This window comes from Nyctereutes procyonoides, unplaced genomic scaffold, assembly GCF_905146905.1.
Source record: "Nyctereutes procyonoides isolate TBG_1078 unplaced genomic scaffold, NYPRO_anot_genome, whole genome shotgun sequence".
Taxonomy (NCBI): Eukaryota; Metazoa; Chordata; class Mammalia; order Carnivora; family Canidae; genus Nyctereutes; species Nyctereutes procyonoides.
Genome location: NW_026575049.1, coordinates 39,064,279 through 39,078,722, shown reverse-complemented (window position 1 = coordinate 39,078,722; position 14,444 = coordinate 39,064,279). Strand labels below are relative to the sequence as shown.

Below are 14,444 nucleotides of genomic sequence, written 5' to 3'. Positions count from 1 at the left end.
TGGAGCCCCATATTGGGTTCCCTGCTCAGCAGGGAGTCTGCTTCTCCCTCTCCCTCTGGTCCTCCTCCCCACTTGTGTTCTCTCTCTGTCTCAAATCAATCAATCTTAAAATAAATAAGTAAATGATATGTAAAATATATATGTAAAAAGTATTTACATGCCATATATACACACACTTACATATATAAAACAAATCCATAATGTATAAAATAATGTATTTTACATATGTCCCTCTTTGGGAATTCATAGAAAGATAACAATAAAAATATAATACATGGATATTAGTATATTAGAAGCTCTGAGAAGTCCTCCAATTAAGAAACACAATTAATGCAACTGTACAAAACAGAACCTTTCCACCTTGCACCCATCACCATCCCAGAGCAAGGATCTGGTGACATGCAAACTGGAAGCCATGCTCCAGAAGGCAGCCATGTAATGGGGAAGCATGCAAAGCAGGAAAAATGGTCAGTTCCAAAGGTGCGGATGGTGGGGGCCAGCATGAGAAGAGGCAAGAGAAGAGGGCCTGAGGAACTCAGCATGCATAACGAAACCTACCCAAAGCACAGGTCCAAACCCTTGCAAAGGATACACTAAGAGATAGGAACACATGGCTGTTTAGAAGAAAAATGATGTTCTGAAGGCAAAAGCCCCCTTGCTCTTCGATCTTTTTTTCTTTACCGACATACATGTATTTTTTAAGATTTACAATGTAAGTGATGCATTCATATAGCTCAAATTTCAAAACATTCAAAGGGATTTCATCCCTCCCACTGCCAGCACTGCTCCAGAGATAATCCGATACTATCAATTTCTGGGGTAGCCACAGAAATACGTTATGTGTTTATAAGAAAACTCCCCCCATTTAATAGCACTAAAGACAGAGTACTGTCTGTACTCTCTGTACATATTTAACCTAGTGTCTTTCAGAAATCCTTCTGCCTTGACACACAAAGTCCCTGGTTCTCGTTCATGGCTCTGCAGCATCCCGACGGCCCTCTAGACCACAGCGCATTCAACCATTCCTCCACCGACAGCATCTGAGTCATTGGTTTTTCTTTTTAAGTAAACAGTGTGATCGTGAAGCATCTTCTCCATTAATTATTTTGCATTTTTGTGGCTAGATCCATAGTATACCCCTCTAGACACAGATCTGTAACTTGGGGAGAGATTCTCAAATTGTCCTTCCACAGGCAGTTTACATTCGCAGAAGTGCTATCTGTGAGTGTCCATTTCCCCACACCCTCAACAGAGTATCCTTGAGCCCTCTGATCCTTAACAATCTGAATGGAAAACATATTAGTGAGCTTTGAGTTTGCACATTTCTATGAGTGAGACAAAATATCTTTTCATACATTTGTAAGACAGGTGATTTCAGTTTCTATGAAATATCTGTTAATATCCATTTTTCTATTGGGCTATTCATTTTCTTTCTTATTTATTTGGAGGAGGTCCTAACATTTTACAGAAATTAGCCTACCTTCTGTGCTTTAAATTGCAAGTACTTTTTTGCTACTTACTTTTTAAACTTATTTATAGTAGGTTTTACATGTAGAATATGTTTGTAAGTGTATGTATGTAAATTTATTAAATTTTTAAAAATTACTTTAAAATGTTCCAAAACCAAAGTATCTGGGAAGATAGTGGCATGCAGTCTTTTTAATCTTGCAGCTTCCTCATAAAAACAGAACAATTAGTTCATAGCAGTTCACAAGAGCCAAAAGGCAGAAGCAACCCAAGTGTCAGTGGATGAATGGATAAACAAAATGTGGTATATCCATAAATGGAATATACTATTCAGCCTTAGAGAGGAAGGAAATTCCGACACATAGGCACTATACTATAGCCTTGATGACATTATGCTAAGTGACGTAAGCCATGGAACAAAAGGACAAATCCTCCATGAGTCCACTTACAGGAGGTACTCGGAACAGCCAAAATCATAGACCACAGAAAGTATGACATTGCCACAGGGAGGAGGAGGGGCAGTTAGCACTTAATGAAGACAAAGTTTCAGTTTTGCAAGATGACAAGTTCTAGAAATGCATGGTAGTGACGGTTGACCAACAATGTGAACATGCTCAATGCCACCAAACTGTAGACTTAAGAATGGTTAGGATGGTACATTTTATGTTAATGTGTATTTTATCACAAGTCAAACAAACTATTGGAATAACAAAACCAAAAACTCAGTGACAACATCAAGTGACAGCATCCCACAAACCCAGAAGCGCGAGCTGTTGGGGACAAACCAGCACCAACTATACGGGAAGCCAATATACATTATGAGACTGTGGGGAGCCGCGGAGAGAGGCCAAGGGGGTTGTACGGTCATGAAAGCCAGAGTTTCCAAACCTCTGTCAGGAACCACTGGAAAGCCTGGGAGGGAAAAGGGCCTTTGCCAGCTCCAATCTGCCAGTAAGTGGAACAATGAGAAAGGGAGCTTTAAACCAAGGGAAACCTCCTTGGGCATCTAAGACAAAAGGCCAACTCACTGAAAGGGAGAGGAATTCATATTGTCATCCAATTTTTGTCGATGCTTGATGGCAAAAAATAATGGTGCAACTTATTTAAGTTTCTCATTGAAAGAGTGTGAGTCAATGATTTTAGGGCCAGCCACAGTGGTCTTCAGGCATAAAGGCTGCAGATGAACTATTATCAATGTGTAGGGACAGTGTTCTCAAACCCCCATGCTGGGATACCTGCTGGGGGATCGACTGCTGCAGGAAGCCAGAGGACAGCAGAGTCAGCGGCATAAAATGTGCCAGTGAGCATTCAGTACACATCTGCCCTGAGCAAAGACAGACAAATACAAGGGAGGCAGGAGATGCATTCAAACAGCAGAGACATCATGACCATCGAAACACAGGGGGCAACAGAGAGATGATGCAGAAGTACAATGTGCTCTCTGAGGATTAAGGAATGTGACTTGAACACAGATGCTGGGGGCAAGGAGGGAAAGGTGCTAAGGGCTTACCAGCTAATTCCAAATGCTGCTCAAAGTGGGGAATCGACAGACAATAGGAGCTCTCCCCAGCAAGAAGAAGAAAAAAACCAAAGGACTTTTATAAAGTTAATACTATTAGGGGAACCATTAGAACAGAAATTGCAAGCTTCATGCCAAAAGAAGACCTGGGAATGAGGAGGAAGGAAGAGTGCTGGAGGTGGGGGTTGACAGGTGAAGGGAGAACAGCGTTCTGTGAATGAACGGTTTTGTTGATTTGACTTCTAAATTCTGTAAATATTTTACATAACCGTAAGACAAAATTAAATTCCAAAAAGCAATCCCTAGAAGACAAATGTACAAACAAAGGACCCTAACTACATACATGAGAGACGCAGTGGTGGGCCTGCACAGAGCTGGCTCCCGGGGGGCTCTAGCACAGTCACCTGACTGCACAGCCCGCTTGGGAGTTCCCTGAAGGACAGAGAGAATAACAAGACACAGCACTTACGGGACAACAGGAATGCAAACTGCTGGGACTCTCTGTTCTCTGAAGGACTTTGTAATGACTTTGGGGAGTTCTGTAGACCGTACTGTGGTTACACTTAAAAGGGAACATCTTGACTTTTAAAGATATATACTCAACTAGTTTTAGATGAGACAGAAAAAGAAATACAGGTATTGGAGTTCAAGCTTAAATACGAAAACTGTCCGTAGTACTCAACACAAACCAAGAGAACTTTCTGACACAAGCCTTTGTGTGTAACACAAGAGGTCTCCTTACTGCTGCTTTCTTTACAGAAAACCTTAAGATATCTTAAACCTTAAGATAATTTAAGCCCAGTTTTCTTAGAGATCTAAACTCTCTGGCCCTTTGGGATCTCTAGGAGCATTATTCTTTTAATCCTGGTCCCAGAATTAAACTTCTTGATAAATCCCTCCCTAGTCCAGAAGTCAGTGACACAAAACCGACGAAACAGTGACAAGCCTGTCCACTAGACAGTTGTCCCTATTTCTCTCCCTTTCTGGCTTCTCTAAGCCCACAGTCCAGCATTTGGTGGCAAGCATCCTCAGGTTAAAATAAGTAACGTGCTTCATCATCTAAGAGTCACATCTCATCCTCAAAAACATAGACATGTTCAGGAAAAGTTCTCTCTAAATCTTTTCTGTCAATATTACTCTTCCCTTATGGTTCTGTTTTTAACACAAAACTTCTGCTCTGCAATCCACTATATCCCAACTGTGTTTGAAGAGGAGTGGGTTACCATCACCCACTGTGTGGCATTTTGGCCCCAGGTGTGACCAGGCTACCAAGGGACAGAAAGAGGGCAGAGTCTACCTAGGAACTCAGGAGGCCAAAACTTGAGCCATGTAGTGCAAACAGATGTATTAAATGTTAACACACAAAGAGCAGGGGAGGGATTGGTTCTTCCTGGAGGGATGGGGAGGACTCAGAGGAGAGAGATAAGCAAAGTTCTGTATCATCGAGTACAGAAGCATACCCCAGTAATGGAAGCCAGCGTAAATAACAAGTCAGGCAAAGGGGAGGACAGAGAGGTGTGTGAAAGCACACGGCGCCTTCTGCAAACGGGCAGGCTAGGCACATGGGGTGAAGTGCCACTTCACAGGGCTGGCACTGATGCAGCTGGACAGGTGTCCCCATGTGAAATCATCTCAGCTGGCCTGCCTTCTCATCTTTGGACAGTGGTGCTGGCTACTTCTTAATTATTTTGAGGATTAAAAATGTCTTGAGGTACCTCACAGAATGCTTACATGTTTCAGGGCTCAAGAGTTGTCGACTCCTTTGCCCTCCACCCTTTGAGGCGTAGCGTGGGTCATGGAAGTGGCATGGGCCAGACCACGAAGCTCTTCAAGAGTGTGCATGAGGCACCCGCCATGATACTCTGAGCAAACGAGTCCACTAGAATGCAGAAAAAAGAACATTCCCACAATGGCATGGACGATGGAACACACACACACACACACACACACACACACACACACACACACACATTGTTAAAGTAACAACTCAGGCAAAACAGATGTGTCTGCACACCAGCAAAAGCAACAGGCACTGGAAATGAGGGCTAAATTCGAGATCATTCTGAAAATCTATTTCCAGGTCTGGATATATGATTTTGTCACAAGTGGGAGAAGGCAGGAGCATGTGAGAAAGAAAAAACTACACCTGAGATAGGATGACACTTAGGTGACGTCTGAGCAAGATGAGAACTAATATGAGTCAATATTGACTGCATTTCTTTACTCAGCAAAAGGAGAAGCAAGGGAGCAAAGATCAGACAAGGAACACTGGGTGTTTCTGGAAGAACATTTCCTGCATCTAAAGCGTGCACATGTATGTGTGTATGCAAGGAGGGGGCCCCCCCAATGTGGGGCCCACCTAGGCATCCACACGTCCACAGGAGGCAGCTCGGGGGTGGAGCCAGCAGGGTGGGGCGGCCTCAGACCCTGTGGAAGGCACAGCCACCCCTCTGGGACAGCCTCAGCGCTGCAGGGGGAAGTGGCTCAATGCTGCTCCTGAACCCACAGGAGCTGCTGCTCTTCCTTTGCCTCTGCTGCCCCCTGCTGAACGCTAATAGATCAGTTCCACTCTAAATACGATCCCGGAGGAACAGTTTATCATTCTTTAAATATAGAAAAGACACCCTCTTCACATGTAGTGAGCCCCACATAACATATAGAGAAGCTGAATCCCTATGTCGTACACCTGAGATTTATGTAACATGGTGTCTCAACTCTACTCAAATTAAAAAAAAATTACAGAAAAAATGCCCACTTTCTTACTTAAAACAGTAAGTTACACGTCCGGTCTTCTTTCATTTGGCAGCATAAAGCAGCTGAGGTCAGAAGGCGTTACTTCATTGCACAACAATCACTGAGTCTGGTGCCAATCTGGCTGATTGGCAGTATCGAGGGATCATGATGAAGTCACAGAACTTTTCATGATTGGTTTCGATAATCAGTGAAGCAGAATGTTTCATTACTTTCAAATACGTAGAATAATGTGAACTAACCTAACAACCAATTCAGCAGTAATTTTTAGGGAAGCTGATTTCAATGGACATAAGAATAACCCATGATTCTTGGATCCATTTTATTTATCATTCCAACTATATTAAAGTTGGTGTCTCAAGTGCATTAAAAGTTTTCTCCTATGGAAATTAATTAGATGGATTCCTGCAGAATTAGATCATTTACCAGTATGGCTAACAAAGCTTTTCCTGTAGATACTGAACGTCTAAACTTTTAGCATTGAATCCTGTCCCAAAAAATGCAAATTCTAAATTAGGAGACAAATTAAGCTGATGTTACTCTTGAGGTTTATGAGCACTATGCTCCTGACTCTTCTCCGAAGGCCCATTGGAAAGAGAGTTGATTAGAAATACTACTTGGTATCAAGTCAGAGCTTCACAGTTTGACCTGGCCTCAGCTGGCAGTGAGGCCTCAGTCCAGCTCTCCAGCTGCTCTGCAACCTGCCTCCGTATCTGTGTAATGGGGATGGGCTTGAGGAAGTTAAACCACAGATGCAGAAGCAGTCTGCAGGATCATGGCACACAAGAAGGGCCAACGTACCTAAGTGAAATCTGAATGTCATGTAGCTGGTGGCTTGGCGGCATGGTTTCTTGTGACCAACTAATTACAAACCTGAAATTTTTCTTTTGGAATGTTCCTCCGGGCTCCTTTTGCTAAAACCAAAGCCTCTTCCACTCTATGGCTTGCTAGAAGATCCTGTATTTGCTTTTCCAGGGGCAATGGTACCAAGATGTAAACTCCTTTACTTGTGGCAACAATCACTCTTCCTGGGAAAAAATTCAACAATATTGGAAAGAGAAAGAACACACTGTACAGACACACGCTGTTTCCCCCAAATAGGATTGTCATCCGATCTGATGGCTGATTTCTTTGTCTTTGTTTTTTTTTTTTTAAGATTTTATTTATTTATTTTAGAAAGAGAGAGAGAACACAGAGGTAGAGGGAAAGGGAGAAGCAGGCTCCTCGCTGAGCAGAGCCTGACACAGGGCTCAATCCTAGGACCTTGAGATCATGACTTGAGCAAAAGGCACACGCTTAGACTGAGCCACCCAGGCACCCTTGATGGCTAATTTCGTTGTAGTTCTCCCAACACAGAATTCCTACAGAAATTATAAATTACAATGCTTTTATTTTCTTCTTCCCATATTGTCAACTGTCAGAAAAAGGGTAGGATGCTAATACCACATTTCCAAAGTACAAAATATGTTTTGCTGTTTGTTTGAAAGTGCTGATAAATTTAAAATCAGTTGAGCAGTGGGGCACCTGGGTAGCTCAGTCAGTTAAGCATCCGACTTCGGCTCAGGTCACGATCCCAGGGGTCCTCGGATGGATCCTGTCAGGCTCTGTCCTCAGTGGAGGGAGCCTGCTCCTCCCTCTCCCTCTCCCCCTGCTCATGCTCTGTGTCTAAAATAAATAAATACAATCTTTAAAAAAAATAAATAAAATCAGTTGAGTAGATACATAACATATAGTCCAAAGAAGTTGTACAGATCAATTATGGCAAATGATTTATGGGAATTATGATATTCTTCCTTTTCTTTCCACGTTAGTTTATAGGAACCTAAGATTATAATACTACATTCTGAACCATTAGATATTTCATACTCACCTACCATCCAAATACCCAAGTCTTGGCCTGACTTTATTGACTTCCCCGTAGCCCTGTGAGTTCACCTGACCTGCGGCCAACACCAACACCCTCATGTTACTTATGAGACCCTGGGTTAATAGCCCACAGAACTGGAGCTGCAATCCAAGACGCTCCTGCTACAAAGCTTTGAGTTCTGCTCCCCTCTGGAGACATTCTTTAAGCAAACTATTACTGTGCATAGGAAGCAATGGGATGATCTTTCCTTCCTGTCTGAAGGATGACACAGTGTCAGCCAAGCCTTCCCACTCCTCTGCTCTTCTCTCCTGGGAACCCATCGTTTCACTCCAGCCCACTGTCTGGTCTAACAGGCCTCTTCTCTCCTTGCCTGGACATCTTCTTTTTAGTCTTCCCATTCTGCTCTCTTGTCCACATTATCTGCCTTCTATATCACAAGCGAAGTAATTTTTTTCATACTCAGATGAGATCCTGTCCCTTCTCTGCATGGTGTCCCTCTTCCTGGGAAGCCTTCCCTTGTCTGCACCTGCACCTGGGGGGCAGGGGGGTATTATGTTGGCAGTCTCCATGTGCTCATGACCCTGTGCCCACCTCTACCACTCAATGTCTGTGGCACTATGATATTGTTACAAGACATGTGCTTCTGATATGTGTGTTGGGACTCCAACTGGAATGTGACATGCTTAGTGTGGGGGCCAAGAGTTTCAGTAAGTTTATATCCCTTGCATCTATAACAGGAAGGGGGATGCTTGGTGAGCTAAAATCCTTAAATGGCAAATGCAACGTGTAAATCTAGATCAATTCCCGGTTGGAAGAAAATAGCATAAAAGACCTTCTTGGGACAACTGGGGAAATCTGAACACGGACAGGATATTAGAGTTGATTTTCTAAGGGGTGAAAGGGTTTTGTGGTTATATAGGAAAATACTCTAACTCTTAGGAGATGCATGTTGCAGTATTTCAGATTAAATGTCATGATGTCTTTTACTTACTTTTGAATGGCTCAGTGAAATGTTTACAAGTGCTGAGCCAAGGTGAATGGTATATGGTGCTTCATTTTGTTTTTCTTTTGACTTTTCAGTACGTTTGAAAATGTTCGTAATAAACTTTAAGAAAGTAAAAGAAACCCCTTGCCTGGCTCACCACTGCACACAAGGGGAGGTTACTCCTGGAGGCCCTGGTCTCTTGCAGCCTCAGCTCAGGCCAGCCTGGCCCTCCCAGCGTCAGGGCTCCCTCTTGTGCAAATCTGCAAGTACCTTTCTCTCTACCTGAGGTTCTTTCACACCAAATCTGTTGGGTTGACTCCTACACATCCTTCAAGGTTTGGCTCAAATACCATCTCCTTCAGGAAGCCCTCTGCAATATTTCCAGGAAACATTCCCCCCTCCTGTCCCCCACTCTCCTCACTGGCCTTGTTTCATGCCTATCAAGCTCCTAAACTGCTAGTTATCTGTCCAAATGTCTATTTCCCCTTTAACCTTGGAGCCCCTGCAGCACAGACTCCGTATCACCATCTCCCATGTAGCTTCTAAGTTTAGCATGAGGTCCAAGCTCTGAAAGGGGCCTTAATACCGTTTACTGAAGAAACGTCACAAAAGGGTTGAGAACTAAGTTTCATTAAGATTCTTGTCAAAGAGGTACCTTCAAAGTCCTGTAGAATGTGGCCTTCCTTAAAGGGCAGGGTCTGCTTCTGCTGCTGATCCAACATGCTGTGCACTGTGATGAACTCATCATCGAGCGCTAGGACGTACGGAAAGCAAATGGCCGCCCCGATCACATTCTCCGACCAGTGCACGGGGGCTCGCTGAGATATGCCAGCAACTGTGGCAAACATGCCTGCAAAAATAGGAAGCATTAGGTGGCCTCCAAAGGACCGTGGCACTTTTCCTTTCTGTAGATGTGTCTGGATACAGAATACCACCCTCTCCTTCCTTATATTTCAAGATTGGAAAGATAATTTATTATGCTTCAGGTGTGGAGAACCTTCCATGACTTAATTTTTTTTGTGAAAAGAACTATCCCCCCACCAGAATGTGTACCTTTCATTTACTTCCAAGTATAAATGAGCTTACAAAAAGGTTTACATGTACCCACCCAAAGGTTTATAAAGCACATGTCCTCACCTGTGGGGAAAAAAATGATTTCCAAACAAGTGAAGCAGCTTTGCCAGCTGTCTCTCATATCCAGTCCTGCAACTGGTTAGTGTCTCTAAGTTACGGCTCTTCCTTATTGAATGGATATTGAATACATTCCCTCAAGCATTTACTGAGTTCCTACTATGTGCCAGACACTTCACAAAGCATCCTATCGGGAACTGTCCCTGCTCAGAACTGAAGTCTAATATTGGACATGGGCACTCTATAATGCAGGCATAGAACCAGTTTGGCCCTTCAAGACACACTGCTGTTGAGTGTTTGTCAATAATATCCATACCAAATGACAACTTATCTGTCTCATGCATAAAGTACCAAACTAGCCATTTCCCAATGAGCTACATATAGTCCACAGATATTGGGGTTTACCAAACTTAAGATAGTCACAAAGTCAATCCATTTTAACTTGGTTTTCAAACTAGTTGACTTAAAACACCTTTAAAAACAGCACGCTGTTGCCTGCAAACCATCAGCTGTTACTGCAATAATTTTTTTTTTTTTTTTTTTTTACCACGTAGGATGCAGAATGTGGAGGGTGGAGACAGAGACATGGAGAGAACTTCAAGATTAAAACAAGGGAACAAGGGAACGTATCTCAACTATATCATGAGCAAAATTCCTAAACCCATGAAATCATCAACCTGCCTAAATTTTATGTAGTTATAAAGATGAAATATGCTGCAATCAATCATTTGTAAATAGAGCTCTTTTCCTCTAAATCAGGCTGTTTCTGAAACTGGGTATTACAGGGACCTCACACATGTGTACATGCCCTGCTCTTAATGTAACACATGCAAGGCCCCCCCGAAGAACAGCACTGTGCTCAGAACACTGTTAGGTCCTGCTTAACACTTCACATACGGGCTCTCAGCACATGAGAAACAACTGGAACTCTCAACCTGAGGGTTGCTCAAAGTGAGCTGGGGGGAGTGGATGGGCCAAATGGGTAATGGACATTAAGGAGGGCACTTGTTGGAATGAGCAGTGGGTGTTACATGCAATCACTAAATTCTACTCCTGAAACCAATACTATACTATATGTTAGCTACCTTGAATCAAAAAAAAAAAAAAAAAAAAAAGACAAAACAAGAAGCCCAGAGTGTGTGTGTGTGTGCACGCTCATACGCGTGTGCACACGCATGTGTCCCCTAAGGAGTCACAATTACCTAACATAAACCATTCTCATCATAAGTATTTCTGATTGACCCTTCAAAGTCTCCAAAAATCATTAGGAAAAAGACTAACAACACAGAGAGAGGGGCTATAAATTAGTAATTCACAAAAGGCAAAGTGCAAATAGCTAATAAATCCCTGAAGATTCTCATATTCATTAGTAACCACCAAGGGCATAAATTTAAATGAAAAAACAAGCCCAGTAAAAACCACAACTTTTATCCAATGATTGGATGATAGATCGATAATTCTAAGTATCAGTATCGCATAAGGAAACACTTTTTGAAGAATAATTTGGGTATTATCTACCAAAACTGAACATAAACTTACCCTCTTCAATTGATTCTACTTGCCAACTGGCAAGTACAAGGATGGTCACAGTGATATTTTTAGTAACAGTGTAAAACTGAGTATAATACACTAAAAGAATATGTGGTCCTGGATGAACGCACCACGAACAGGAGAGAAAGCTAGCTCACCTATTAAATGAGTACAGACAAAAGGAACTACTACAAATGAGCACACTGGGCAGTGATTTCAGTTCAGTGAACATTCGCTGTGTGGAGCTCGGAGTTAATGACCAAGAGACAGACAAAGGATTCAACAGTTCATGAGTGGTGAAGGGGTTAAAGGAAATACGTAAATAATGACCACTTGAGAAATAAAGACCAGGGCACAGAAAGGTGTAAAAAGCTGTTGGAGTGCTGATGGCAGCTCTGATGGAGGTCAAGCCCAGACAGAGCTGAGTGATCAGCCTCCAGCTGGCACAAGAAGAGGGCCCAGGGAGGGCACAGCAGTGGGGAGGGCATGTGTCCCTGAACAGGGCAAACCCCATCAGAAAGTCAAGTTGGCGTTGGAACAGGGAGCACTGGCCTCTAGTCAGGCTGAGGAGTGCGGCCTGTGTCTGTGACAGCTCACAGGTATGTCTGAAGGCCCGCCTGCCACAAGTGTGGAGGCTGTGTGCCAGGGGCCACACAAGGGGAGGCCCTGGCCAGGCCAGGGCTGGAGCAGAGCAGCAGGGGTGGGGTGGGGGGTGGGGGTTGAACTTCCCGGGGGTGAAGCCGGGAGCCTGGCAGTTGACTCAGTGGGAGTGAGAGAGGGGGTGAGTCAAGGGCCACCATGCAGCTGTTAGCCTCAGGATTAACAGCCCCTCAGGGAGTCTAACACAGAACAGGGATTAGGATGCAGGGCTGCTCAAGAGGCAGTGTTTGCACTTCCCAGAAATGGATGTCACAGACTTCCAGGAGAGGAGTCTGGCATTCCAGGGCTTTCTTGTGGGGTGGTGGTGGCATGCTTCCAGAAAGGAGCAGGTTGTTCCATGTTGTAGCACACCAAAGGCATAGCACAATACAGGGTGTCTGTAGAGCGCAACCGAGAACTGCTCCTGAGGCTGGCAGGGCCTTTGTTCCCGTCTCTTTCCAAAGCAGGTATGAAGTCAGGAGTTCAGAGAAAACATGGAAAAGTCCAACCACATGACTCAGAGCTGGAAGGCAGGACGGAATGATACCGGCGGCTGGACAGTGCAAGGGGCTGAAGGCCCCAGGTGTGGCATTTCCAGTGTTTTATGGTCAGAGGATGAGGACGTAAGCACAACCTGAACTAGCCTGCCAACTGCATCACCAAAGTATTCAGACAGCATTAAGAACTGCTGGAGAGAAACTGAGGGCTAGAGTTTTGAGAAGTATCAAGAATGTGGAATGAGGGCTTAGCTTTGGAGGAAATTCTGTTAGCGCTAAATGTCCTGTGTGTTTAGAGCCAGCCAGCTAAAAAGAAGCTGAGGGGACAGGTGCCTACATGCCACTCACCCAGGCAGTTGGCAATCGTAAAGCCCCGGGAGGACAAGCACACATTAAGGCAGAAGATGCTGTGACACTTTGGGTCAAGTAACCATGTGAGAGTGGATAGCTCACTCTCATGGGGACATGGATGGTAAGATGTTGTCCAGTCTCATCCTGGAATTAAATCCAGGTGACCGCATTTCCCCCACTCAAGGCTGGGTAGCATGTGGGCCAGGAAGTGTACAGTGCAGAGGGCCTGACATGAATGTTCTCAGAGTAAAATAAGCAGAAACCAGAGGTCAAGAACTAAGGCTTCTATACACCCAGAAAGCAGAAGATGACACTGGAATAAAAGAGCGGAGCAGTAACTGGCAGCTGACAGGCCCAGGGCAGGCAGTAGAAGGGGCCGCAGAACCACTTAGGGACAGGCGGTAACTGTTATTAACACCCACGAATTAATTATATGTCTGCTGAGCAAGTGACAAACTATTGTTTCTATATTGTCCAGTCAAGTGCTGTCAACATGCAAATGTAATAAATATGTAAATGGTACATCCTTAAAAAGCATTATTTTCAATCATGCACCCTTTAAAGATTAGAGGTCCCCTTATCTGAACTAGGAGCCGGGGAGGGGGCCAGGGGGCTGTGTGAGTCAGGAAAAGCTGAATTATCTGCATTTCTCAAGAAGTAATTATCAAAGGATAGAGTTTAAAGTCACAAGACTCCATCACGTTATGAAAATTTCAACAAAGTATTGCTGAGAATAGGAAAATTCAAGCTCAGGCAAAAAGCTAAGAGTGCTTTCTCATGACATGGGACTGAGTGTGTATAATCTTCAGAGAGAAACAGGAGCAGAATGAAAATATAGAGCTTTCATATGTTTAAAGGTACATTTGCATTCCTGACAATAATTTATTTGAACTTAGTTCTATATTTTTATAAAGATTTTACTTATTTATTTTAAAGAATGAGAGAGAGAGAGAGTGAGAGAGAGAATGAACAGGGGGAGGCAGAGGTGCAGAGGGAGAAGCAGATTGCCTGCTGAGCAACATTGGGCAGGGGGCTCCATCCCAGGACCCTGGGATTATGATCTGAGCCAAAGGCAGATGCTTAATTGCCTGAGCGTCCCATGTAATAATGCTGGTGATTACTATGCTGCATACAGAATCTGTATACGAGTAAAGTATAAGAGAGCATACAAGTGATACTGGAGTAAAATGTTTTCACTATAAAGCCTTTATAACTGAAATAGTAAGGTACTGGCTCGTTTTCCACTCAGGTCGTGATCTCGCGGTTGTGAGACTAAGCCCAAATTGGGCTCCAAGAGGAGTCTGCTTAAGATTCTCTCTCCCTCTACCCACCCCCCAAATAAATGAATAAATCATTTTTAAAAATGTTTACTCTTGTTCATGACAGGAGAAATGCAACTAACTACACTGATACCATTTCTCATGTATGGGACTGGGAACAACATGGGAGGCTGGATAGCATTGTCCTATGTTGCTGGGGAAAACAGAAAACATGCAACTTCTATCAAAAGAATATGGCAATACCTAGCAAAATTCACATGCATTTGTACTTTGACTCAACAATCCCACCTACAGAAGGCTTTCCCATGGATGCACCAGGAAAACACACACACACATACAAAATCCGTTAATACTGGAAAAAAACTCACATGACCACCAATAGGGGTCTGATTGAAATAACCATGGTGACTCCACACAACAGAGTAGC

At 43.6% G+C, this 14,444-nt stretch overlaps 1 protein-coding gene across 2 annotated transcripts in view; it reads right to left on the bottom strand.

Moving 5' to 3' along the window:
• TGFBRAP1 (transforming growth factor beta receptor associated protein 1) overlaps positions 1 to 14,444 on the bottom strand; it is a 60,886-nt gene that overhangs the window by 20,572 nt on the left and 25,870 nt on the right. For both annotated transcript variants that reach the window (XM_055328521.1, XM_055328520.1), the window contains exons 3-4: positions 9,245 to 9,439; positions 6,611 to 6,765 (exon numbers count right to left, since the gene is read on the bottom strand). In XM_055328521.1, the coding sequence (XP_055184496.1) occupies positions 6,611 to 6,765; positions 9,245 to 9,439 (350 nt within the window). The remainder of the gene's footprint in view (positions 1 to 6,610; positions 6,766 to 9,244; positions 9,440 to 14,444) is intronic.